At 31.4% G+C, this 26,227-nt stretch overlaps 1 protein-coding gene and 1 long non-coding RNA gene across 11 annotated transcripts in view; one reads left to right on the plus strand and one right to left on the minus strand.

Annotated features, from left to right (window-relative positions):
* Positions 1 to 26,227, minus strand: part of LOC107066120 (uncharacterized) — a 162,773-nt gene that overhangs the window by 23,516 nt on the left and 113,030 nt on the right. For 2 of the 7 annotated variants that reach the window (XM_015320438.2, XM_015320449.2), the window contains exon 3: positions 10,811 to 10,973. In XM_015320438.2, the coding sequence (XP_015175924.2) occupies positions 10,811 to 10,889 (79 nt within the window). In that variant the 5' untranslated portion in view covers positions 10,890 to 10,973. Of the gene's footprint in view, positions 1 to 10,810; positions 10,974 to 11,357; positions 11,382 to 11,901; positions 12,221 to 18,622; positions 18,751 to 22,055; positions 22,200 to 24,537; positions 24,559 to 26,227 lie in introns of those variants that run through there. The other 5 variants (XM_015320448.2, XM_015320439.2, XM_015320446.2 and 2 more) reach the window with 5 other exon arrangements.
* LOC149030896 (uncharacterized) overlaps positions 18,924 to 26,227 on the plus strand; it is a 38,626-nt gene continuing 31,322 nt past the window's right edge. The window contains exons 1-4 of one of the 4 annotated variants that reach the window (XR_016178150.1): positions 19,040 to 19,374; positions 19,659 to 19,788; positions 19,882 to 21,451; positions 21,509 to 21,884. This is a non-coding gene — a long non-coding RNA (uncharacterized LOC149030896). Of the gene's footprint in view, positions 19,375 to 19,658; positions 19,789 to 19,881; positions 21,885 to 22,899; positions 24,415 to 26,227 lie in introns of those variants that run through there. The other 3 variants (XR_016178151.1, XR_016178149.1, XR_016178148.1) reach the window with 3 other exon arrangements.

A 26,227-nucleotide genomic window follows, 5' to 3' on the forward strand; every position in this document is an offset into this window, starting at 1 on the left:
CAATACGCGAACAAATGTTACATATCTAATATTAGATATTACGTTGAATTATTAAACAAATATTCGTGATATTGCACAAAGTATTTGATGAAAAACTCATGGCTTTTTTCGTACAGAAATTTTCAATACTTGAACAAATGTTATACGTTATGTTACATTTCTAATATTATTACATTAAATTATGAAAAAAATATTCGTGATATTGTACAAAGTATTTGATGAACAATTTTGTTAGTAAAATATTGCATTTAGTTTTGAAATAAATTTAATTATTTTTCTTTTTTATTATTACATTTATTTTCCGAGTGTTATATATTATTTAAAATTACGTAAAAATATTATTATCAAATGAAACAAATATTTCAACTATTTACTATTCGAAGAAGTTATCCTTCCTTATTTCTTCATCCATCACGATCGGAAAAGTAGATCAGACGATTTCATGTGATATGGCACGCACGTGAACAGGTTTCGTAATAAGTAAGCCACGTGAACGAATCAAAATTGAGATATCCTCTCGATATATATATATACAGGATGTTTAAAAAAATCATACAATATTTATATGGTATATAGGATATACTGTACTGAATGTAAGTAAAAAAGTTTGATTAAACATATGTACAAAAAAAGACACGTTGAAAATCTTCTGTAAACATCGAAAATTAAATAATAAATCAATTGTATATGCCTCGTGTATAAAAACTATTCTAATATAAGTAAAATACATTAGATTATTATAATAATTGTTAATTAATCGATAAAAGTATGTATTGTTACCTAAAACCTCGGTGTATACGATCTACGTACCGTCCTCTTCGAAATTCACCTTCAGACTGGCACGTTATAATCTTAAATTCTCTTTATTAAGTATATTATAATCGTTACACACATGCGTAACATTTGGAAAGTCATATAAACAACATTGAATAAATGTATTATCATAGAGGACATTGTGCTAGTTTGAGAGTGAATTTCGAAGAGGACGGTACTCCGATCATATACTCCGAGTTTTTAGGCATCAATACACATTTTCAAATAATATACATATATATTTATCTGTATCTATATCTATGTATACGTAGAAGATTACAGAACACTCGCCTCTCTCGTGATTTTAACGATTTTCGTGAAATTGTACTAGCTTGAAATAAATTATGCGTATTACAGTAGACACGTCAGACTGAAAGATAAGGGTAAAAGGTAACGGAAAATAGAAAAGAAGAAGAAGAAGATAAAGAAAGAAGAGAGAAAGAGAGAGAGAGAGAGAGAGAGAGAAAAAAAAAGAGGATCCGAGTGTCACAAAGCGTGAAATTTTTCTTTTCCTTGCAAAACGACAAGGGGAAGATTTTTTTCATTCTTCTTATTTTTTTTTCTTTTTACATCTTCTTCTTTCTTTATTTCTTATTTTTCACCTACGTCCTTGTACTTTTTCTCGATCAAATCTTCCCCTTCTCCCATTCTATCTCTCTCTCTCTCTCTTTCTTTTCCTACTCTTCTTCAAAATTCTTCTTTATCTTTTTCTTTAACATACTTTCTTTTTCTTTTTTACTCCTTTTACACGGAAATTCTTCCTTCTTCTTTCCCTCGGGAAAGAAAAACTGATCGAGGATTCAGCTGGAACTGTCGAAAGCGTGTCCGGAGTAGCAAAAGAGTAGGTGAACGCGACTATAGTGTTCTTATCTCGAATATGAAAATCGTTGTGCGTCGTTCGTATCGACGCCACTAGGATGGTTTTCACGATCGGTGAACGTTTTATTCGTGCCTAGCGTGTCTCCTTCGAAGAAATTCAGATCTTTCTGTCTGTTTAGGAGATACCAGAAGCCTGAAACGGTTCGTACTTACGTAAGTGCTTATCTCGTCTATTCTTACGTGCTTTAACTTCTCATAAGAAAGGATTTGCAATTTTCTTCAGATAAATTCTATTTCAAATTTTTCATAGTTTTAATACTTTTTTTTTAATAACAGTAAAGAAACTAAAACAAATATGCATGAATTTGGCATTTAGTCGAAATATCAATTAAATAAAATTAAACGAACGTTTACTAGATATATTTACTAATGTTGCAACAATTTAAACAAACAATATAAATTAATTTAATTATTAATAAATAATTAGTTAATTCGTAGTTTCTTTATTCAATAATATGTATTTTTTTTGACGACAAATATGCGTTAACCAAGCACTTACGTTTTTCGAAATATCAACTAAATAAAATTGAATGAAGGTTTTCTAAGTATGTTGCATATTTAGAAAATAATAAATAAATATATTTATGTTGAATCAATTTAAACAAACAATATAAATTAATTTAATTATTAATAAATAATTAGTTAATTCATAGTTTCTTTATTCATCAATATGTATTATTTTTTCAAGAAGGCTTCAGAGTCAAGTAGAAATTTTTATTCTTTATCTCTCTCTCTCTCTCTATCTCTTTATTTCGTTTACTTTTCATCAATTTTTTTTCTTTAGATAAAATATAACTGATATTCTAAAAAAAAAAAAATACAGAACAGGAATAAAATGGAAACGAGGACGTGCCGTACGTCGTGTGCAATTACGAAGTGGATCACTTAACATTAAATTTAATAACGATTCGTCAAGTGAATTTATTTTGTTCCTTTTTTTACCATCATTGAATCAAAGGAAAAAACGTTTATATATCTATATATGTACGTTTCGTAGTTCGTTTGCCATTATATAGAAATAATTTATACGTTTTGATAAAACAAATCGATAATCGAAAATATTTGTTCGACGAGAAAATGAAATGAAAATAAAAAAAAAAAAAAAAAAAAAAAAATAAGAGGAAAATCTTTCTTTTCCATTCTCGTTTCAAGAGAACGTGATTATTGCGATTTTTCGTATCCATCTTTTCCTTCTTTCTTTCTCTCTCTCTCTCTCTCTCTTTCTTTTTCTTTTTTCTTTTTTAGAAATTCGAAAGAAGATTTTCCGAGCATCGAGGCAACGTCTCGCCACGAAGTCCTCATATTTTCATCCCAGCGCGAGAACCTGCACAAGCTTTAATCGACCTGCTTCGAGTCTCGCAAACACTCGAGACTTCTGACTTGGCATTTTCCCTCGTATTACGTTCCGTGCACCACCATCCCTGCTCTAGATAGAAAATGGAATCGCGTTTTTCTGTAAAAAGCCAAGGAAAAACGGCATTTCTATCTCTTCCCATTTCTCTCTTTCTCTTTTTCTCATTCCTATCTTTTTTTTTCTCTCTCTCTCTCTCCCTTTTTTCTTTATCTTTAATAAGTACTACGGGGGAGGGGGGGGGAAACAATCGTATCGATCGTCAAAAAAATTTTCGACGATTTTCGTGAGATTACATTATCGTATAACAAACAAAAATTATCTTATGTGATTAATTTATTATAATATTAATTACCTTATTATATTATTTTATCTCTAATTATAGTTATAAATAATAAATTAAATAATATTTAATAATTTCAAATTAAAATGCTTAAATATATAAATTTAATGCAATATATAAATAATTAAAAATTATTATAATTATAATTTATATAAAATTAAAATTATAAATTAATAAATAAATATACAAATTAATAAATAGAAATAATTGCATTATTGACATATTCTCTATAAAAAGAAAAATATTATTTCCAATAATTGATCATAGTAAAAATAATATAACAAAATATTTGCAATAACACGTATAAAATTGTAACCATAAAATATTGTTCTCAATATCAATATAAAAATTAAAGAAATAAATTTTAAATTTGACACTTGACTATTTTCTAAAAAAAAAAAAAAAAAAAAAAAAAAACCGTTAAAACGTATTACAAACTTAAGAAATAAAAATGAGGTAATATAAAAAGTATAAAAAAGCACAGTTGTAAAGGATCTAAACGTGAACTGTGACGTATTGAAGGATACAACACGTGGACCAGAAGCTAGTACAGAAGGTGCGCCATGTGACGTTAGTATGTCAGAGTGGTGATAGGGTGGTGTTGGTGATGGTAGTGTTGGTGATTGTGGTGGTGGTTGTACGTGCCACTCGAGAAAAGCGTACTCGCGGTTAAAAGTCGATGTGGTTAAACGTCGAGCTCCGAGAATGCACGTTTCTAATACGGCACGCTTTACTCTCTTTCTCTCTCTCTCTCTCTTTCTTTTTCTTTTACTTTTTATATCTTCCTCTATTAGAATAGTAGAGAGAGAGAGAGAGAGAGAGAGAGAGGAAGAGAAAGAGCATAGAGGCAATGTTGGTAGCGTAATTTTAGGGAACTGTGGGCTAACCACAGTAAATAATTCCAATTCGAAGCACAGTCCGGCAGTATTCTCATGCATTATGCATGTAACGTCGTCGGTGCAGCGTGCATAACGCACATAGTCTAGACCTAGCCGATACGGAGCGTGGAGAGAGAAGATAGATAAATAGAGAGAAGGAAAATAAGAATGAGATGAAACAGAATACAAGTAGAAGAAGAAGTAGTTGTAGTAGTAGTAATAACAATATTCATGTATTGGTACAAGTAGTCTTCAAATTCAAATAATTATTATTTCATGATAGATAATAATGAATAGTATCCATATAATTAATAACAAAAGTCAAAATATATATATATAATTATTAAAAATAAAATATTTATTTATTTAAATGTATCACTTCTCGATAATAAATAATTTTATCCTTAACCAATAAATGAATAGAAATAAATGTAAAAAATAATTAAAAAACAAATATTTATTTATTGATAGTATCACAACAAATTTGAACGTATCACTTCTCGATGATTACAATTCTATCTTTAACCAATAAGTGCAATAGAAATAAATTTAAGAAAAAACACAGGAAAATGTTCAGGGTGTGCGTTATTTTTCTAGACAAATAAAAAGCTTTCTAAAGCTACTTTATTCCTTTACGTCGAGACGATTCTCCAGGTCTCTTTACTCGAACGCGCGTCATCACCAACAAGATCCAATTTAACGATCGCTAGATAGAAAGAGAGAGAGAGAGAGAGAGAGAGAGAGAGAATCGATGCGAACGGGAACGTTTGTGCGAAAATCCGTAGAAATATCTCAACGCGACGGAATCACCCCCGTGAGACTTGGTCGTTTCTATTCGAGTGCGAGCTAGTTGTTCACTGAACTCTCGCGCGTACTCTACCTCGATGAAATGGATTAAGGGTAAAAGCAACGACGAAAGGAATTCTGCTAGTGATAGAATGAGAAGGAAGAGGAAGAGGTGAGATAGAAAGTGAAACAATCGAAGTGAGATAAGAGATAGATTGATAGTACGAGATAAAGAAAGCAAGATGTTACTTACATTCACCATTGATCGTTATTTTCATTTACAATTGTTAAAGTCAATGTTATATAATGTATATATATATATGTATCATTCTCTTTCGCTATCTCTCTCTCTCTCTCTCTCTCTCTCTCTCTCTCTCTCTCTCTCTATCTTTCTCTCTATCCATGCCGATTTACTTTGGAATAAATTTCCTAGCGGTTTCAAACTGATTGCTATTTGTTCCGCGAATTTCTATATGACGAAGGTAACCGCAAACGAGAATTCATTATGTTTCCCTTCGTCGTCCCTTTTCGTTATGTAATATTGTCTAATCATTTATACAATAATGAACAAAGATCTATATCGAATATTATGGAATATTAATTGTGGATACTAGTTGGATTGTATTTGTGTAAAGATTTACTTTTTTTTAGGAAAAGGGTGTGGAAAATTGTGATGCGTTTCAACGAGTTTTAAACATTTCCTTCATGAATATTCCGATAGGAATTGATGTTTACGGGAAAGTGAACTTAAAGCATCAAGATCGCTTTTTCCATAGAATAAAATAAGAAAACCCTATCTTATACCGATCTTGATCGATTCCTTTATCATGCAAAGTATCTACTCGATATCGCTTCAAGCATCTTCTTCTTCTTTATTCCTTTTTCTCTTCTTTTTCTTGCCACTTATACTTTAGATATCACCAAAGTCATATTTGAAAAAACTTTTCTTTTTTAAACCACAAAGAAAATTTATACCAACGAAAATACATTTACGAGAGATTGGAACTACGGTTTAAACGTTACCATAATTTTGTATCGATGTTCTATTTAAAATACACATTATAACATTATCAACATTTATTTTTAAAAATCTTTTTTTTTTTTTTAATTTTTTTTTTTTTTATCAATCATAAACGATCTTTGATAACTCACAGCAGTAAAAAGAAGAAGAAAAAAAAAGGGTTTGGATGTTTGGTCGTACTCGTTAAACGATTCTTCATTTTTACGAGGCTATTATTTTTTTCCTTTCTTTTTTTTTTTTTTTTTTTTTTGACGGTGACATAAAAAGTAGATTTGCATTTGCACGTTTCGAGAAACGAACGAGCATTACTCGTTTGCTATTGACTAAGAGATGAAAACGACAAGAAGGAAGGTTTCCTACGTCGTAGTATAGGTACGTCGGAGCTTTTCTCGAAGCAATTGCACTATTCGCTGTTCCACGCATTTAATTCTGCTGGCTCGTGTTACTTCAGGCTCTTTGCTCGGCGTTACTCATAGAAGACTTGAAAGTCAAAGCGCTCAGGCGTTAACATATGCCATTTCGAGCGTAAACACAATTCAAGAAATGTTACTAATTGTTATAGTCCCCTTTTCTCGTATTTCTATTATTTCCCGTAAATAAAATCAAGTGTTGATATCAAGTATATTTTGTTAAATGTATTTATCTTCAAATTTAATAGTCATTTATTATATACAATTATTCGTGTAATTTTTTTTTTATGTTTGTAAATAAAAATCTATTGTCTAACATCGTTTTATTTTCTTTATTTGATTTTTCTTTTATATTATAGTGATTCAGTATCGATGATTCAACCCTATGAGAATACTATTTTCTTCGATCAATTTTATTTGCTTCTTAAAAACTTTATTTCTCAAATAAAATAGCTATAAAGTTTTATAACGTATTAAGCATATCGTATCTGACAAATAGAATTTCTATTTATTTGAATTGCATCTCGTAAATTCACGATGCCTAGCACATCAATTGTAGATAGTTCGTATATTCAATTGAAATAGTTTATTTATTAGTTTAAATAGATCATTCTAATGCCTTTAAGAAAACGTATATTATATTCTAATGAGAATTTAGTTTAACAATAAAATTCCATGTTGCTTACTGACAACTAACAAAACTTCAAAAAGATTGGTTTTTATATTAAATAATATGTGAACATACAAAAAGATGCATCCTATGGTTGAGACAGTAAAATCACGTTTAATTATAAAATGTAATTACAAGATAAATTATTTAAAATTTAAGAAGTATTTTAAACCAAAAATTGATCTCTTTTTAAAAAGGATACAAAGTACTGTTAAGTATTCAAATTAATTTAATTAAACTGGTTTAAATATTTTTCTTTTTGGTCAAAAAACTTTTCAAGTTCTTTCATATAGTTATATTATTATAAAATAGAATTGGAATATTGTAAAATTTAAAATAAATATTCTTATTAAGTTAAACATTTAAACCGAGGTCTCTTAATCCAACATATTTGAATAAATTTTCATATATAAAAAGCTGTGGTATATGTCTAACAATATAATTTAATCATTTAATTTCTTTCGTATTATATTTTGTGTTTAAAAAGTAATGGTCACTATAGTCATTATACTTATGCATGTATTTTATACTCCACCTCAGTTATCTTCGAACTTTTAAGTATAATATTTCGTTGAATTTCCTCACCAGTGTGTTTCAGGAATAAATCTTACTTTACCGAAGAAAATCACACCTCGAAGGTACACGTATATCTTCTTAACGACGTTACTGTAGTAGTAGCTTCGAACGTATTCGCATGACGTAACTAATACTACTGAAGTGTACGTATCATCATCATCATCATCATCATCATCATCATCATCATCATAGGTGAACGATACGAAGAGAGATTCCTCAGATTCACTTCAACGTTTCATATGTACACTATGCATTGTCGTTGGCAACGTTTAATCGCATTGCTTGAGAATTTAATACACGTGTGTGTTAGTACGTATGATATAGGTATATATAAACGTACACACACACACACTTATATGCGTTCAATTTCAATAAATCCGCTTAATAAAATGAACATTGTAGGTGATGGTATGTGAAGTGAAGCTACATGTGAAAAAGGTTTATTGCAAGATCGTGATTTTTTATGGATCACTTTAATTGCATTCACTGAATTTATTTTCATTTCAACTTTATTTTTAAAAACAAAATTGAATTAATAAATTCACACGAGAATACTCTGAATCATTTTCTTTTTTATAATATATACATATAAAATTAATAACGTTTTTCAAAATATAAATTATGTTTTTAGCTTGAATCTTCGTTTATTGTTTTTTAAAATGAAATTAACAACTCACAATAAGCAAGTACAAATTTCTAATTACGTATTGAACGTGTTAGATGATTAATAATTATTCGGAACAATACTAAGGTTCACATTGGTGTTGAAAACGTTGATGAAATGAACGACCTAGGTAGTTTCGTACCTTGTTGCGCGTCATTTTCACGAGATTCATTGGCTAATCAAACGGAACGCTTTAGGCTCCAGCTAAACGTTATGATTCTGGGCTGTTTGGAATTTAATGGCTGAGCCTGTTAGTAACGAACGAACACACAGACAGAGGCTCGCCCATCCTCAGAATTTGGCACTTCCGATAGGATCTTCGTACATGCTGACGCTGATTAATCATTTCGATCGAACGTCCTTGTGATTCAATATCGGTGGAATACGGGTTACGACGAAAAGGGTTCTAACCTCCTTAATGTTAAACCTTATATCCAAATTTTAATCGATTAGACAAATTAATCAATGTTGTAAAACGTTTTATCTATGAGGATTAGGTATAATTAATGTGTTTACTATACATAATCATCGACATTTATTATTTCTAACAAAATATTTTTATTCACGTGTAATTTTTTTTATTTATTTCTTTCCAAAATATTAAAAAATATTTCTAAGTTTAATTCTGTTGCATTAATTTAAATTGTTGTTTTTTTTTTTTCGTATTTATATCGAATGAACATTTTACGAAAATAACGTGTATATTAATTTGATAAATTATATGATAGGATATCGATATAATTTTCATATGATAAATTTTGGACGAATTAACCATCAATGTCGCATGGTTAAGATCACCGAAATAATCGATGGGATCTTTAATGGCTGTCGACATTACGGTGCCATAACTCGTTGCAGTTGGAAGCGTTCGAAATTCCTGGCACATTGTTATCATTTTGACGCGATATTCCCTTCGTCCTAGATATAGGAACATATAGTGTGTTCCCTCATACGGTCTGTGGATGTTCGCGGTCTACGAATCATCCGGGATCGTGCATACGGTAAATCGAATTACACTGAGGGTACAGCAGAATATAAATAGAACTCCTTTGCATGCGATAATTGAACTGCCTTCGACTAAAACGATAGACAGACGAAAAGAAAGAGGAACAAAGAGAGAGAGAGAGAGAGAGAGAGAGAGAGAGAGAAATAACACCCCCCCCCATTCATACTACCCGTTATTATTTTCATTCCTTTTTTTTATTTCAACGTATTCATTCTATTTGTATTTAAATATAAACAAAATGTGTTTTGTTTCGTTCGATCAATTAAAAACGTTTGCAAAAAAAAAAAAAAAGAAAATGAAAATAATAAAAAAAAAAAAACAAACAAAAGAATTATTTACCTTGATGAAATTACAATTTTCCAATTTTTTCGTATTCTCTTTTCATTTTTATTTTATTAACATATGTATATATGTATGTATTATATATATATATAAAATATTTATCAAAGATGGTCGCGTGGAATTGAATAAACTATTCGATATATATGTATAGTAGGTATACTTAAGTTAAAAGTTTTTAGAATGCATCATCGTTAACGGCAAGCTTATTTATAACCATCGATAGAATATAACGAAATGTTTTACTATGCAAACTAGCAAATTTCACTCTGTTCAAAGGGTATATCCGCTTTATTTTATACGCATTCGAGCTTGAGGGTATTCATTCTTAAGACGACTTCAGAAATACAACGAACACTAAATAGAGAGAATCATAGCTCGAGTTGTTATTATTATTATTATTATTATTATTGTTGTTATTATTATTATTATTATTATCGTAAAGTGGCATGCGCGTACGTATCGTACACTGACACAAATAATTAGGTTAAATCTGTAAGCACAGGTATTCCGAAGCACAATGACCACTATGTGGATTTCATGCTTCCTTGGTCTCTTCATGAACGATTCTACTATTCGAACCAATAGAATAACAATATGGCTATTCGTGCAACGCGCTGGATTATTCGAGGGTGTATTATTACCGAATAAACGTAACATACTGAGCTTTCGTTGTCGATTTTGCATTAAATAGAGAAAACTCAATAAAAAAAAACAAAACAAAAAAACAAAAAGAATATAAAATATTTGAACGAACGAATATTTGTCATTCATACCATCGATAATTAAAAGCACGTGGCGTTTTTTTTTTTATTCCATTTTGTTATTTAAACGAAAAAACAATACACGCTGCAAATCGACGAAATATATTTTCCATTATTTTCACACAAATCAAATATTATTTATTATAAAGACTTGTATTTAAAAAATGAACAAGTGGAAACATTTTCAATTGCTTTTAAAAATTGCAATCGTAATATTGTGATATGATTTCACATACTGATGATATGTTCAAGTTAGTGAATAGATAGATAGTAGTACCTTGAATGAAAACAATGGAATTGTAAATGTTACCTGTGCGTAAATCAGATGCTGATAGAAGTGCGAGGCAGCAAGTTGTCAGCAGCCGAAGGAGCCACATGACACTGCACATGACTGCTCGGCGTGATGCCGTTCACCTTCCTTATCTCTCCCCGCTACTGCGGTTCTCGTACCGCGGCTTTGACGTTTCCGTCATCTGAAACAACCCATCGTTCTTGTGTCAGCACGTTAGCGATTCTCCAGATGGATTGATCATGCTGATCAGGGAACATTGAAATATCATATGACTTACTTTAAAAATACATCCTACACATTTTATCATACAAATTAAAAAATTTGTTTATACAATAAAAAAAGGTATTTATTTTTTATAATCGTTTGAAATGAATTTAGAGATATTAATAAACAATTTGTTCTAATTATTGATCATGTTATACTTAGATGATATTTTTATTACTAACGAATGTTGTTAAAAGAATCTTTAAATAAAATAGAAAAAGACAAAACGTTAGCAGTAAATACTTAGAAAAAGAAGGTGCGAAAAACCACGAGGCATGTTTCATACGTTACATATACACACCCGGGGCTTGGTTTATAGCCAGGAATACCATAATGCTCACGGTATTACTCCGCAATGCGGTGCCAGGTATCGCGTAACTTCGCTTATACCGGAAAATTATCACTTTTCTCGCTTGCTCTTAAAGGTACGCGTTAACGGTATAAAACAGAATAAAGAAACGGCAGTTAGGAGAGGTAAAAAAACATGTCTAGTAATATATGCGTGTATAGGTATCGTAAAAATAAAAATACTTATTTGTTTTTGTCTTAAAGTATTATAATAAATATATATATATATATATATATATATATATATATATATATATATATATATATATATATATGTAAGCTTCTTATAATATTAAAATTAATGAATTGTAGTAGCAACTTTAAATGAAGCATAAATATTTGAGTATTATGTTATAAATTTAAGTTGAATTTTTATATCCTGAAATTTTAATAAATATTTTTTATTTCTTGATAAACACGGTAAAAAGAGTAGTCACGTTTCTAAGTAGTATTAGTCGAGTATGGTCAGACACATAAGGAAAATCAAATATACCTACTGCAAGTTGCTGACTTACGGATCCCCGTGGTTTACTGAAAACGAATTTAAAAGCTTTCCTGAATCGTGCGTACGATGATAACTAAAAGAAATGGAAACGCAACTCGCATTGCTGTAATATAATTAACTTATTTTTTTCGTTAGATATAGAAAAAGAAAAAGAGAAAGAGTAAGAGTAAGAGTTGTGGTACGGCTTAATATGAAAGTATCGTCGACTCTCTGCGGGAATTAACTTCTCAAACTTATCCTCAGTTAGCCAGCGAGGATTTTAATTAAACTATAATTAAGCTCTCTTTGCTGAATAGTGAATTAATTGAACAAAACAAAGAATACGCGGGGCCCTTTTACCTTCCGTTATATACTTCTTATTTATTTTTCTCTCAATCCTCGATTATAAATCTAAGAAATCTCGAGAAGATGATTATTAAAATACATTAAAGAAAATAAAAAAAAATAAAAATAATTAGATTCTTAATATAATTATTTGAGATGAAAAGTTTCCATAAATAATTACGTGAAAAATACATCAATGCAATTTTATACATGTAGGAGAGTTTTAAGTGTAGCAGATGTAGACGAAAAACTAGTATTCAGTTCTTTTCTTTATATTTTATTTTCTGGAAAGGAAAACTCTATACAGAGACTAAAAGAAAAGATTAGGAAGGCCATAAAACCATAAACAAACCTAAGGATTATCGGGATATATTGGTGCAATAAAAACCCTTTGTGCGGTGTCGGGACCCTTTGAGGAGTTTCGAATTCCTATGTAAACATATGCGATATCATAACAAGAGATAACATTCCGGTGTTCTAGATCAAGTTTCTTTATGCATAGTTTCCACTACCAAAAACCATAGGCTGTATCCGTCGGTGGACTATGGGGGTGAATCCTTATGCTATTGGTAAATAAGATTCGTAAGCTCCTTCCCTCTCCAAAGGGGTGTGGGTCATTTCTGATATAAAATACGTGGAAAGAAATAGGAAACCAGTCGCAGTCGCAGTCGTAGTCGTAGCCGTAGTTAGTCAGTTGTAAGAATACAGTCGCGCATCTAAGTTGTAATCGTAAGATTGTGAAACTATTATTGTACTTTTTCTAATACCTGTTTTAAATAAATCTATTAGTAGGATTAAATTGGGTATATATTCACCTCGCACCTCTCACCCTAAATAAAATTTCTTACATATATTAATATGATATTAAAAATAATATTATGTAAATGTAAGGTATATCAAAAGGTTGATTCGATGAATAGATTACTTAATTTTTCTTTTTCTTTATATCTGTCTATTTTTTTGTTTGTTTCCCCTCATGTACATGAGAAAACTTTTTCTCAACTCGCGTCTACATGTCATTTGGGAGATCGGAGGAATAGAAGAAAGTCCGCATAGAAATCAATTTCAGTCTCTTGAGATACTAAGGGTCATGCTTGAAAAAGATATTAGATTACGATGCTCTTTCGTGGTTTGATACATTATGTATCTATACATACATGCATACATATATAGAAATATAGGATTTATATAGATTGAAAGTCTCTTTGTCTAGAAATATAAAGCAACGTTTTTTTTGTCGCTTAAATGTAATATTGTAATAAAAAAATAAACGTATGTAAAATGTGGAAGATCAAATATCGTTCGGAGTATCATCGAATTTTACGATTCAAGAGAATATTTAAATTCTTATTTTTCAATAAGATAATAATTTTTTTTATCGATCGATGAGAACGAAGAAAAAAAAGTAAGAAAATTCATATTTCATTTTAACCTTAAGAGATAGTATTAAAAAGTTAATAAAACGTTTTCGATTATACGAAGTGAGAGAGTTAAGAAAAAGAAAAATGAAAAATTCGACGGAAATAATTCTTGACGGTGAGATCGAATAAATCAAGTGAACGTTTGTTAATTAAAAAAAAAAAAAAAAAAAAAAAAAGGAAAAGGAGTAAGAAAGACGAAATGTACAACTAGAGTAATGTCATATTCGTGATCTCATAATTTACTCAATATTCCGACTCGTCGAGTTGGTTTCAGGATAACCATTCGTCATTCAATATACATATCCTTGTGGCCATGCACAAACCCGGCGTATTATTAATTAAAAAGTGAAACGCGATATAAGAAATTAAAGAAAGTAAGAGAAAGATAGAAAGATTGTTTCCCTTTAAAAAAATTGATTTCCTTTTAGCAATTCTTTATCCTTAGTTTCCGATACAGCATTCAGCGTTGTTTGATTTCAACGATTTTCGTATCGTTGCCAAAACTATTCACACATGTATGCATGTGTTCGTCTAGTTTTATCATTCACTATCGGTTTTCTTATTCTCTTTTTCTTCTTCTTCTTCTTCTTCTTCTTCTTCTTTGTTCATTTTCGTTCATCTTCGTTCTACTTTGTCTCGTAACAGTACGTCCTCATTTTGGCTTATGTTAGTTCATATTTTTCTTCTTTTTCTCTTGTCTTTTTTTATAACATTGCTTTTCTTTGTTCTTTATAGTTAACAGTTGCATGAACACATTCTCTACTATACTCTGTGTGTATCTTAGTTTCTTTTTTTAGACAACAATGATGTATCTCGATCATATGTCCTAAATTTTGTGCACCAGCACCTTAACCCAAAGAGTAGTGTAAGACGTATTTTGATGCTCGTACAATCCTACTTTTAGTAAACTATGTCTTCACGAGAAAGAGAACGAACGTGTTCTCTTCCTTCCTTCCTTCCTTCCTTTCTCGATGTAATCGCGTCTTTGCGAGTTATTACGTTAACGCGAACTCCACTAGCAGCCTCGAAATTCCCATAATTCCAATTTTCATCCTCGTAATTTCTATTCACCCTCGTCACTTTACCATTAAATCGTGTGGTTTACACGCAAACTTCTCAGTTATAGGAATTAATAAAATTAGATTATACATGCGATGTGTAATTATATATTTATAAAATAATTCTTACGTTTTGCAATTCATTATATTTTATTTTTTTTTTTTAATAATATATTTAATACATCTAATTAAAAATTTTTTAAAATAAATTTTTATATATTTTATATAAAAAAGATTGCGATTTTAATACAATGAATTTAATAATAACACAACGTACCGAATAAATCTTCTAATATTAAATTAATATATATAAAATAATATTAATATGATAAATATATTAACAGATAAAAATATGATTCTTTTATTTTTTAAATAAAACTGTAAATTAAATTTACTTAATTTTGGATCATTGAAAATTGATATTTTTGTTTTTATATAAGCTCAATTGATATCAGGTAAGATTTCAGTTTTCTGAGGTATCATATTTTTTTTCTTTAAAAATATTTTTAATCTCCGAAAAAGTCGAAATATCATGATCGATGTGTTGAAAGTATCGTTCATCAACGCATACAAACATATTTATAGAACGTGTTGGGTTTCGTGGTCATCGTTCTCGGACACCGGTTTGATTTTCCATTTTGACAGTAAATCAATGGTCTCGAATATCGAGCAATATTACACATGTGCTTTACCGTGGTAGAAAATGTTCTCTTTTCTTCTTTCTATTTCACTTTTATTTTATTTTTTTAATTTTTTTTTTTTTTTACATATCCATGGAATTGTAAGCTGCTGAGAGGTAAAGTATATATATATAGAGGTTTACGCGAAACGAACGTTCGACTTCGAAGAGCCGTCGCACAACTCGATTTAATATTCATCGTTCGTTGAGAAAGTACATATTGTCTTACGGTGCCGATGCCACCACGAATTTCCAATTAAATCAAAAATTATCGAACTAGATTAAAATTATGCAGATATTAATGATTCCATTTACTCTTCGAACAAAATGATAATTAAAAGTTGAAATACTTCAAGTACATGCAAAAATATTCTATCCTTTTTCTTGTACTTTTTTGTATTTTTACGGTAATAAATGAATGTTAAAATATAAGAATATATTTTTATTACGTTATTAAACAGTTATAAGTTTCATTATTCATAAGAAAATTAAATTTATAGCTGATCGAGAAACGAATGAGTTAAAGTAACCATGAACAAATCTGAAGTTATTAATTCGTTCCTTATTTTTCTATATACTCAATGGTAGAATACAAATCGAGATAAGATGAAAAATACAAAAAAAAAAAATATGATTTAAATCAGTGGAATCGAAATTGAGTGACATATATATATATATATATCTGTTGCATGCACGTGATTCAGAAATCTGTGAAAAAAATACGACACAAAGAAATAGAAGCAGCAATGGGTTAGATAAAAATAAAAAAAATAAATGACAAATAGAAGAAAAAAACTAATAAGATCGAAGTAGTCTATACTAGGATAAAAATAGAACCACCGTGAGGAAAATAAAGAGTGAAAGAGGAAAAAAGATAAAAAAAAAAAAGAAAGAAAGGAAGAGAGAAGACAGAGTGATGGAGTGTAGATACAGACTACCCTCAAGTTTTTAGTCTCGACCGACAGTACGGAGTTAGAAAGAACGATGAAATGTAGAGAAAGAGAGAGAGAGAGAGAGAGAGGGAGAGAGAAGAGAAAAAAGGGATGAGGAAAAGGGTAGAAAGAGAAACTTAGACAAGTTTAACGCCACGGTTAAAGGCGTTGCTCTTTCTTTCTCTTCGTTGAAGTTCGAGAAAGGAAGAACGAGAGAGATAAAGATATGAAAAGACAAAATGAGAAGAGATAGAAGAGAAGAGGGAAAGAAAAAGGGTGAGGGTGAGAGTGGGGGGTATGAAAACTGCTTCATAGTGCTTTCTCTGTGCACCGAGCATCCAAGAGTTCGGTTTTAATGAACTTTGCATAATGCTGTTCACAAGTCCAACTAGCCACGCGTGTTGCCCTGAAACGTTCGCAGCAGTTACTCTATATTCTCCTGTTACATTGCTTTGGTCCTTTTAGGAAGTACCTTTTAATGCCCTCGTTCGTATCTCAAATACGATATAGTATAGTATCGTGATACACGGACTTTTTTATAAGGGTGGGGGATTAAAAAATGTACCTTTTTACTCATAACTGTATAATCGTTCAACATGCAAATACCACATATACGAAAAGAAGAGAGTGTGTGTTGGGTAAAAAAGTTATCCTCGACGATCCTTCTGGTAGACGATAGAACGTTGAGAAATTCCTGTCGTAACTAAAACTTAAAAAAAAAAAACATAAAAAATCGTTGAACGACAACTTGTCGAACCTTCAATCTTTCCCGTAACGTTTCTATCAAAAATGTTGAAATGATTAAGTTACCGAATGAACGATCAAAGCATCATGACTAATATTCTTATCTCTTCGGCCGATTAATTTCAATGTTATCCTAAAAGGATTTTTTTTCTTTAAAGAATTTACGTTACTTTCATAAACGACGCTGTTACGACAAGTTCTTCGATACTTTTTACGTTATCGCTTCTTGTAGGTAGAGATGTAATAACTTGAGTTACGACTGGATTCAACAACTTTTTATCGTCCCTTATAATATTATTATTTTTTATCGTAGGTACTATTACTGTCGGTAAATTATTTGAAATGTTACTTTTATATATATTTTTACATCGTATAACATGAAACAATATTATTTTACACTATACGTAATATATACTTTCATGTTGTGGTATACACATCTGTTTATAGTAGATCGTGAAATGAAAGTATACAATGTTACGTATCGTTGTATACAAACTGTCTTGATAGTAAAAAAAAAAGTTCAAGCATCTTCATCGAACAAACATATGCACACGTATGTAAAGCAAGAGATAAACTGATCTAGAGATGGAAATAGTGAGAAAAAGAAGATGCAGAAAAAAAGTATGTACCCTTGCGAAATGTTCGCGATAACTGACAAGAATTTTGGATGACGTGCAGAAATAAACCTTGTCCTATCATCAAAAACTTTATTTCTCTTTTCTTTTTCGTTTAGTCACGATACTTTCATATGTTAGGAGGGTTAAAGAAAGGGAGAGTCAAAGGGTGAAACTAAACTCAAACCGATCATCACAGACAATTTTGAATTCCTGTTGGTTGTTATATTATCCTATGATAAGTACCCCTAAGTCGAAAACTTCGATCGATCTTGAATTGCACAAGATTCATCTCCTTCCTCATTTATCTATCTATCTCTTTCCCTCTTTTACTAGTTTCTCTGAACTTGAACTCGTTTCGAAAAGACGTAATTTTCAAGTTCGTTCGTGCGGCTAAAATCGCTAGAAGGAAATTCGAATCATTCGTCTTCTACCATTGAACATTTTGCTTTAACATTGGCAGATCTTTTCGTTCCGACAAGTCTTTTTATTCTTTTTATACTTTTTTTCTTTTTTCTCATTCTTATTCTTTTCTTCTTACTATTACTGAGGAAAGAACGGACACTGTCAATTTTCCGTATCGACGCTCGAATATCGTATAACTGTCCGATATATTTAATGCATGTACGTAGCTATAGCATTCAATATGCCATATAACTGTGCCCCCTCACCTCCCCTTCCGCCCCTACTGAGAAAGAGAGAGATATCACGAGAGATAGAAAACTGCGAGTGTAATAAGAACGAGAAGACTCAATTCCTAGCATTTTATTTTATGCAAAAGTTTCATCTCTCTCTCTCTCTCTCTCTCTTTCTTTCTAACTTTTATCCATCTAACATATACATATATAACTTTGTACATTTTTCACTGTAATTGCTTGCATCGTGCATCATTCTTTACTCGACTCATTTTTCTCATCGTGAAAAAAAAGTAACGTTATTACGTTATGCGGTCGGGTCCCATCAAGAGTTGTCTTTCATCATTGAACAGGTGTCACACGGGTTCGTAAGACGAGCTCTATTGTGTACGCGTATTTCTATCTTAGTTACGATGTATGTGTGAGTGAATATATATATACATATGTATATCTATATATGCGTGTGCGTATATAAAGCCGGTAGAGAACGGCGCGCGTTCACCGAGCTAGAAAAATTACATTTTCTACCGCGTAATTTAATGTTTAAAGTTTTGCGCACAGAGCCAGGAGTTACGAGTTTAGTTTCACGCCGCAGAAACGTCCGTAACTTCGCCAGGACTACGACGACGACGACGACGACGACGACGACGACTACTACTACTTTCTCTTACTCTCTCTCTCTTTCTCTCTCTCTTGTTACGTCTTGCTCTTTCTATTCCTATCTCTGTCTTTCCCACTGTATTCACTATCTATCTATCCGTGGCTTTGGAATACGTAGCTCGGAGGTTCTCTTATCACGTTGTTAGTGGGAAAGTTCGAAGTTCACTAAAGCTATCTCTCCGAGATTCTCTGATTCCGTTATACTCGTTCCCCTCCTATTACTCTTCCACCTCCTCTCCCTCCTCTTTCTTCTTCTTCTTCTTCTTCTTGTTCTTCTCATTCTCCTTCTCTTTCATGTCGTACGAATGGACACTCGACCATTGCAAAAACCATCGTTCTCCCGTTTTGTAATTCAACATCAGAGTTTAATGCATTTGTGACGTTTGTTGCTCTCTCAGGTAAATAGGTTAGTTACGTTTATAATTGGTCTACATTTAAACTCGGTATCGTTGTTAAAACTTCAAGATACGAATGGTATATTATAACGGGTGTATCTATAGTTACGTGATAGAAATGGATTTCTACTACGGTCATGAATGTCCGATAAGAAATATATATCCTCATGTTAAATATGAAAATAAAAAGAATTGATATTACAATTTTTGTAAAATAGAACGAATATATCATATATGGAATGTATTCTATAACGTTATACGTACTACCGCTGTCGTACCTTTATCAGATAATAACAAGCTATAGTTTGGCATTCATGGAAACAGCATGGTACTTTCAAAGCAGCAGCAGCAGCGGCAACCGAGACCTTTCAAAAGCACCAGGCAACTTTTTCGAATCTCCCATCGGCATTCTCTCTCGTAAGTGAATTTCTAAGAAAAATATATGTGATACCTTTTTACGAATCGAATAACGTTTCTAGGTAAGCTTATGGAAAGATTTTCGATTTTCAGGTGGGTTAAGGTTGTTACACATATTGATATTATATTATATTATATTATAATATATTATATATATATTAAAATATTGTATGTGATATAAAGGATCATAGTGTAATATTTTTCGAATGGGGGAAGGGGAGGAGAACAAAACTTTTTCCTTGGCCGTTAGCCCAACGACCCAGTTATTAAAGTCCTTTCGAAAATTCGCGTGTTGGAATAAGATAAAGTTCTAACGATCGATCGGAATAACAGCTCGTGAAAATTAGCCGAGATTTCGTAACCTCCTCTTTCGGTCAGTTTTCACGAGTTCCAATAAAAAAAAAAAAAAAAAAAGAAATGAGAGAAAGAAAGAAAGAAAGAAAGAAGGGGTCATATTGGAACGATGATAGTTCAACTTTAAGGTTAGTTATACTCGTATCTCGTGAAAGATGATATACGCTGAAGAAAAACTTTTCTTCCTAGCATGCAACACGGTATCATCCGCTTAGAAAATTTGTTCTTTTTATATAAGAAAATAACAAGACTCGCGTATATGCGACTAAAATGCGCGAAATACAATTCAGTCGACTAGATCATATTTGCGAGAACAAAAAAGGGAAGACTGTGAATAAAAGATAAATAGAATGGGGTTGGAGTTGGGGATGGGATTGGGAGAGGGTGGAGATTGGGGAAGAAAAGAAAAGTTGAAGCAATGTTTCTTCTCTTTCTTCTGACAGTAGGGAAAAAAATTCCTAAGAATCAGGTTACTCGAGAAAACCACCATGTTGTAAACGGGAAATTACAGAACCGGTTTGGTCTCCTGTTAGTATAACGTTATCCTTTTTCTTTCGAAGCGTGTAACTTTCAAAATAATATTCTAGACTACTATCTTTAGGTTCGTTTTTCTTGAGCTTTTGCTAGAAAGTGTTCAAGCAAATTGGATCTTGAAGCGGCTGGTGTTTATTAAGCAGCTAAGAGATGCGTCATTTGAATTTCAGCAAACTTAGCGTACATAATTGTAAAATAACCTTTTTCGAATCTATAATTAACTTTGAAAGATAAATTAATTCTTTTCTATTTCTATTCTATGCCAATATTAATTAACTTTTAAGAGTTATCGTATTTAATCAATTCGATGAAAAATAAGAAAATTTTATTTTTGTTTCATTATCTTGAAAGTAGTATTGAGAAATAGTTTTGTCGGCAAAATAATAAGAAAATAAAGAAGATTAGCGGGAGAGTTGAGGAAGGTGGATGAGTGGGTGGTGAAGTATACAGATACAGAATGTATCTGGAAATGCATTCGAAATGTATTCAACGATTATTCGGTTCGGATGGCTGCCAGCCAGAGAAATGTTCGCACGTGAGTCTACTTAGCATTTAAATATCACTTCTCTCACGAATTTCCTTCCAGTACGTGGCCTCAGTTAGCGAGATCCGTTCATTTACTTCAAGACATGAAGTTTCTCATGTTTTTCTCGAATAAAAATCTACAATATTAATGCCAGATTTGTTACTTATTTTGATCATTTTAATGTAACTCATTTTGTGTGTCATTTTCATGATTTTAAGCTTGAGATTTATTTACAATAAAACAAAGAAAGTATGTTGAAAATTATAAATATTAAGGAAAGCATAATTATGGTGATTATTTTCTTAGGTAGAATTGAAATGTTGCAGTCAACAAAAGTGCATACGCCTAACTATTAAGGATCGTTGCGTCTTTCCTCGAACGTTAAAATAGAACGAAGTAACAAAGCCAGGGTGAATAATGAAACTCTGTTGTAATAGCAATGCTCTGGTTGGCGCGACTATAATACTAATTCAACGGCGGCCGATAATACGAGAAAGCGGTGTATAGTCTATTCAGCATCCGTTTTGAATATATAACATATAGTACTATGCTAGCTCGTTACCACTATGTATGTATATTATATATATATATATACACACATATATATAAAGTTGCTTTTAGTTATTTAAGTTTGAATATTTTCTTAAATGAAAATTAATTTGGTTTCCTACCATATGTTTAATTTCTTATACGTTTAATTTACATTCAATAATTAACATGAGAATTATTTAAATTATTATCTCATAGTTTATTCATCGAAATCATTAATTCATAACGTAACATGAATGAAAGATTTTTTTTTTTGAATGATGAAAAAAAAACCAAATATAATTATTACATTTCTTGTACTCACAATTCTTCATTTGCTCGTTGCTACGATTTCCATACCAAAAACCGAAGAGTCAAAAGCGTTTTACCTTTTCGTGTGTTAATAAAACGGAATATTTCATGGTCTCGTAAAGCACCGTCCCAATGTCACCTCCTCTCACGATTACGACGACGAAGAGAAACATTATTCCAAAGTTAAAACGTCCCAGGAGAGTTTTATTATTAAAAGTTATTTCACTCGAAAACTGAAAGGCCAAATGCTTTTTATACGCAGTTAGTGACCAACGGTAAGTTAAACGTAACTATGAGAATTTGTGCGTATTTTTACAGAGTTGTAGCTAGCGAAAAAGTACCAAAAAAAAAAAAAAAAAAAGAAAAAATATATCGCGTGCTGACGTGGTTTCTGTTCTTTTAACGATCTCTCTTCGATAATTAAAAAAAAAAAAAAAAATAAAATAAAAAAAGAACGGTAGTATTTTTTCTTTTAGTATATAAAATATTGTTTAATTAGACGTACCTTAAATGATTGACAATTAATCGAAAGAAATGTGTACTAAATGTAATCTGAAATATAAGTTTAAAAAATGAAAATAATAAAAGAATTTTGATTGACATTAATTATTGAGGACAATGACTCAGATTTTATGATAATTTTGCAATTTTAATGTACACGTATTCTATTTATAATATATGATTTTAATTGACACATACTGTATTTATAAATCAATTGATTATTTTGAGTTTTGTTCACATTTTTAAATTTGTAATATTTATAATGTTTGAATTCGTTCCAAAAGAGGGCCATATGTCTTATTTATACATATTTTATCTCATACTAATTAGAATTATTATGATTAAACTGTTCGTAGATTTTTCACGCTTTAATCTTACTGAAGGACGGATGAGCGTGCTAAATTACATCTGCTACAGTTCGTGCGGAGAAAATCAAGAGCACACCCGGTTCTCTTCCGTCAGATTGAAGCTTTCCTTTTTATCATTTTATTTCGCGAGGATTTGGAACACGTTCGTATTCCAGAGAATCAAATGAAGAATTCAAAATGATATCATTTGTCAAGGCTATAATATAACGATTTTATTATATAGATTTTATTATAATTAGAAATTAATTTTTTGCATTAATTAACTATTCATTAAATATCAATGAAACGATTGATTAAATTGACATTGCATTGTGAAAATGATTTTATAAATCTTTAATACAAAAAATATTATCTGACCACGTATAAACGTGCGTGGATTTTATGATCATTTAAATGTTCGATCAGTTCGTAAAGTTAATTCAATCGTTTACGGTAGCAATAATTATTTTATAAACGTCAATTATAAAATAATTATAAAATTAATTATTCATTAATTCGTTGTAAAATATATCAACGTATTTCATGAATATTGTCGAATACTAAAAAGAGACAGAGAGAGAGAGAGAGAGAGAGAGAGAGAGAGAGAGATCGATACAAAATCTCTTGGATTAAAATTTGTAATCTTACAAATCTGACGTTAACAATTTATGAGTGAACTTTTCGATTGGAAGAAAAAATATGTCTAGTATTTTAAAATAAGAAATAACAAATAGATAAGTGAGTACTCGATCATATCGAAACAAAACTAATAAAAAATATTTTCTTGTCGAGATAAGAAGAGGAAGAAAGGCGGAACGAAAAATTCATCGTTAACCAAGTTTATCAAGAAGGGGGTTTACTAAAAGATGATCATCGTTGTGTAGTAGTAGTTGTGTTTATCGAAGAATAAGTGCTTTCAAAGTTAGATAAGATACTTATTAACTCGAGACCACTCGTTACAATTTTCAAAGAGATATAATAAACTCGTAAAACCAATCGACTCTAATTACGTAACCCGAAAAACATGAAAACAAACTACCCGAGGATCTGTCGAACGCAATCCAGACGTTCGTGGATTTTAAATAAACCTCTCGTAGAGCCGCTTCAAAGGCGAATTCGTGAAAAGGGTCGGACGATTGACGAACTAGCTAAAATATACACACTGTTAACACACGTACATACATATCTATGGATAGGTTTCACGTGCGTTAGGATAAGCTCGAGTTTGCGACGATTCGATTACGACTCGACAACGCGTTCTCGTGAATTCGAATGAGATTTCCTGTTTCCTTTTCTTTCTATTTCCCTCTTTTTCTCTTTCTCGTTTTCGATTCGACGCGTGTGTATGTTTATTTTTTTTTTCGTTCGTCTATCTTTTTTTTTATTTTTTACTTTTCTTCTCTATTTGATTTTATTTTATTTCAAAAGCGAAACACGCTCGTTTCTATACACGGATAAAACTGTTTTGCAAGTAGTAGACTCGACTATAAATTTGAAGCTAGCGGAAATGTTCGTGGTAGCTGCGCAACGCGCATTACGGAAAACTAGTTTTAACGAAATAGCTTGACTATTCACAAATCCGTATATATATATATATATATATAAATATATACAATGTAGACCCCTATGTATTATACTAATACTTACGTAAATTCACACATGTGCATGTGAGCCCCTTCTCCCAAACCCGGACCCGAGAAAGTGTATTTTCGCGAAGCTAAATTTGTATCCAGAATGTTAGTCGAAGTTCGTATCTAGCCGATGCCCGAAGCCAACTTACTCATCTAACAATCAGAATGCCAGTACATGCTTCTGAATATACACACTATACCACGGATGTTTCTCTTCTTCCTTGTTATATTTGAGATGTAAGCGGTGAGCTTGACAGGTAACGGTGGAATATTTGATTGAATGAACAGTATGATGGTCTTGAGTAGAGTAACGTTTCATTCAATCATTCAATCAACGCAACGAAACGTAACGAAAATAATAGAAAATCGAACAAATAATAATAATAAATAAAAAGATGCATCGAAGGAATACGTTGAAATATAAGCAACCAAGAAGACACGAATTCAAAGGTAGAAAACGATAAATAAAATTACCGAGTTAAACGATACGTAAAAAAGAGAAACGAATCGGGGTGGAAAGTTCACGAAGAATAGATTTGAAAATTTAAGTTGGTGAGAATGAAAAGAGTGTTCTATATATTGGTTTCTGTTCTTCCTTTACTTTTTCGCGGTTCGTAAAATGACGGTGGACTACTAAAAGTTGGCCAAACCACCTCCCTCTATTTCACCCCCTACGATAAGGCAGCTGCTTGGCTAAGAAAAGGAGCGTTCTCAAAAGATCCCAACTGACGATTAATATCTCTCCGTGACCGTTTTAAGAGTTAAGCCTGGCCATTTTAATGCTTGCGATAACTGTGCTAACGTTGACTGGCTGGCTGGGCTGGCTGGTTGCTTTGCTGCTTGGTTAGCTAGCGGTCTGGGTACTTGCCTGCTTGCTTGCTTGCTAGCTAGCTAGCTAGCTAGCTTGGTGTGAGCTACCTTGGTTATAGAGTCGGATAATATTTAACGGCGTGTAACACGCTCAGGATAATGCTCGGATAAAACGTAGATAATTACCTTCGCGGCAGCGTGACGTACGAAGCTAAATTACACCGCCTACGGCAATATACACCTTCTCTATTTCTCTTTCATACCTTTTTCATCCCTCTCCCTCATCCCTCATTCTCTCTCTCTCTCTCTCTCTTTCTTTCATTCTTTATTTTTATCTTTCTTTTTCTTACTCACCCTTCAGTATCACATTCGCACTTTTTTCTTATTTTTCTTTCACCTTCTATCCTTAATGTTACATCTTCTACAAATTCAGACGTTATAGGGGTCTCGCTTTCTTCCGTTTCACCTTTCTGAGAAAAAAGGAAGCTATTTTCTCATTCCTCCTTTCGTCTTTTTGAACACATTGCATTGCGATAGGTTGCCATCGTGTTATTTGAGATAAAGGAAAGAAATGTAAAAGAGAGTGAGAGAGTAAGGAAAAGGAAAAACTGTGCTCGCGGATCGTCTAAATCGTATTCCGATTCTCATATAAGATTTTCACCAACCGAAAAGAAAGAGAGAAATAGAAAGAGAAGAATGAATACATAAGTATTACGTTCGACAAAGAAAAACGATGAACAATTCGAGATTGTTTTTCGGTAGACATTTACGCTTGGAAAAGAAAATGTCTTTGAATAGCCTATCACACGTCGAATAAATTTTCAGAAATAAAGTTGAGAGAAAGCCTTTCATTCCATATTTCTCGATTTTATTTTATTCAAGATACTGAATCGAAA

The sequence above is a fragment of the Polistes dominula genome, unplaced genomic scaffold (assembly GCF_049000335.1).
Source record: "Polistes dominula isolate Pdom_NZ unplaced genomic scaffold, Pdom_raw_medaka contig_20, whole genome shotgun sequence".
NCBI classification, from domain to species: domain Eukaryota; kingdom Metazoa; phylum Arthropoda; class Insecta; order Hymenoptera; family Vespidae; genus Polistes; species Polistes dominula.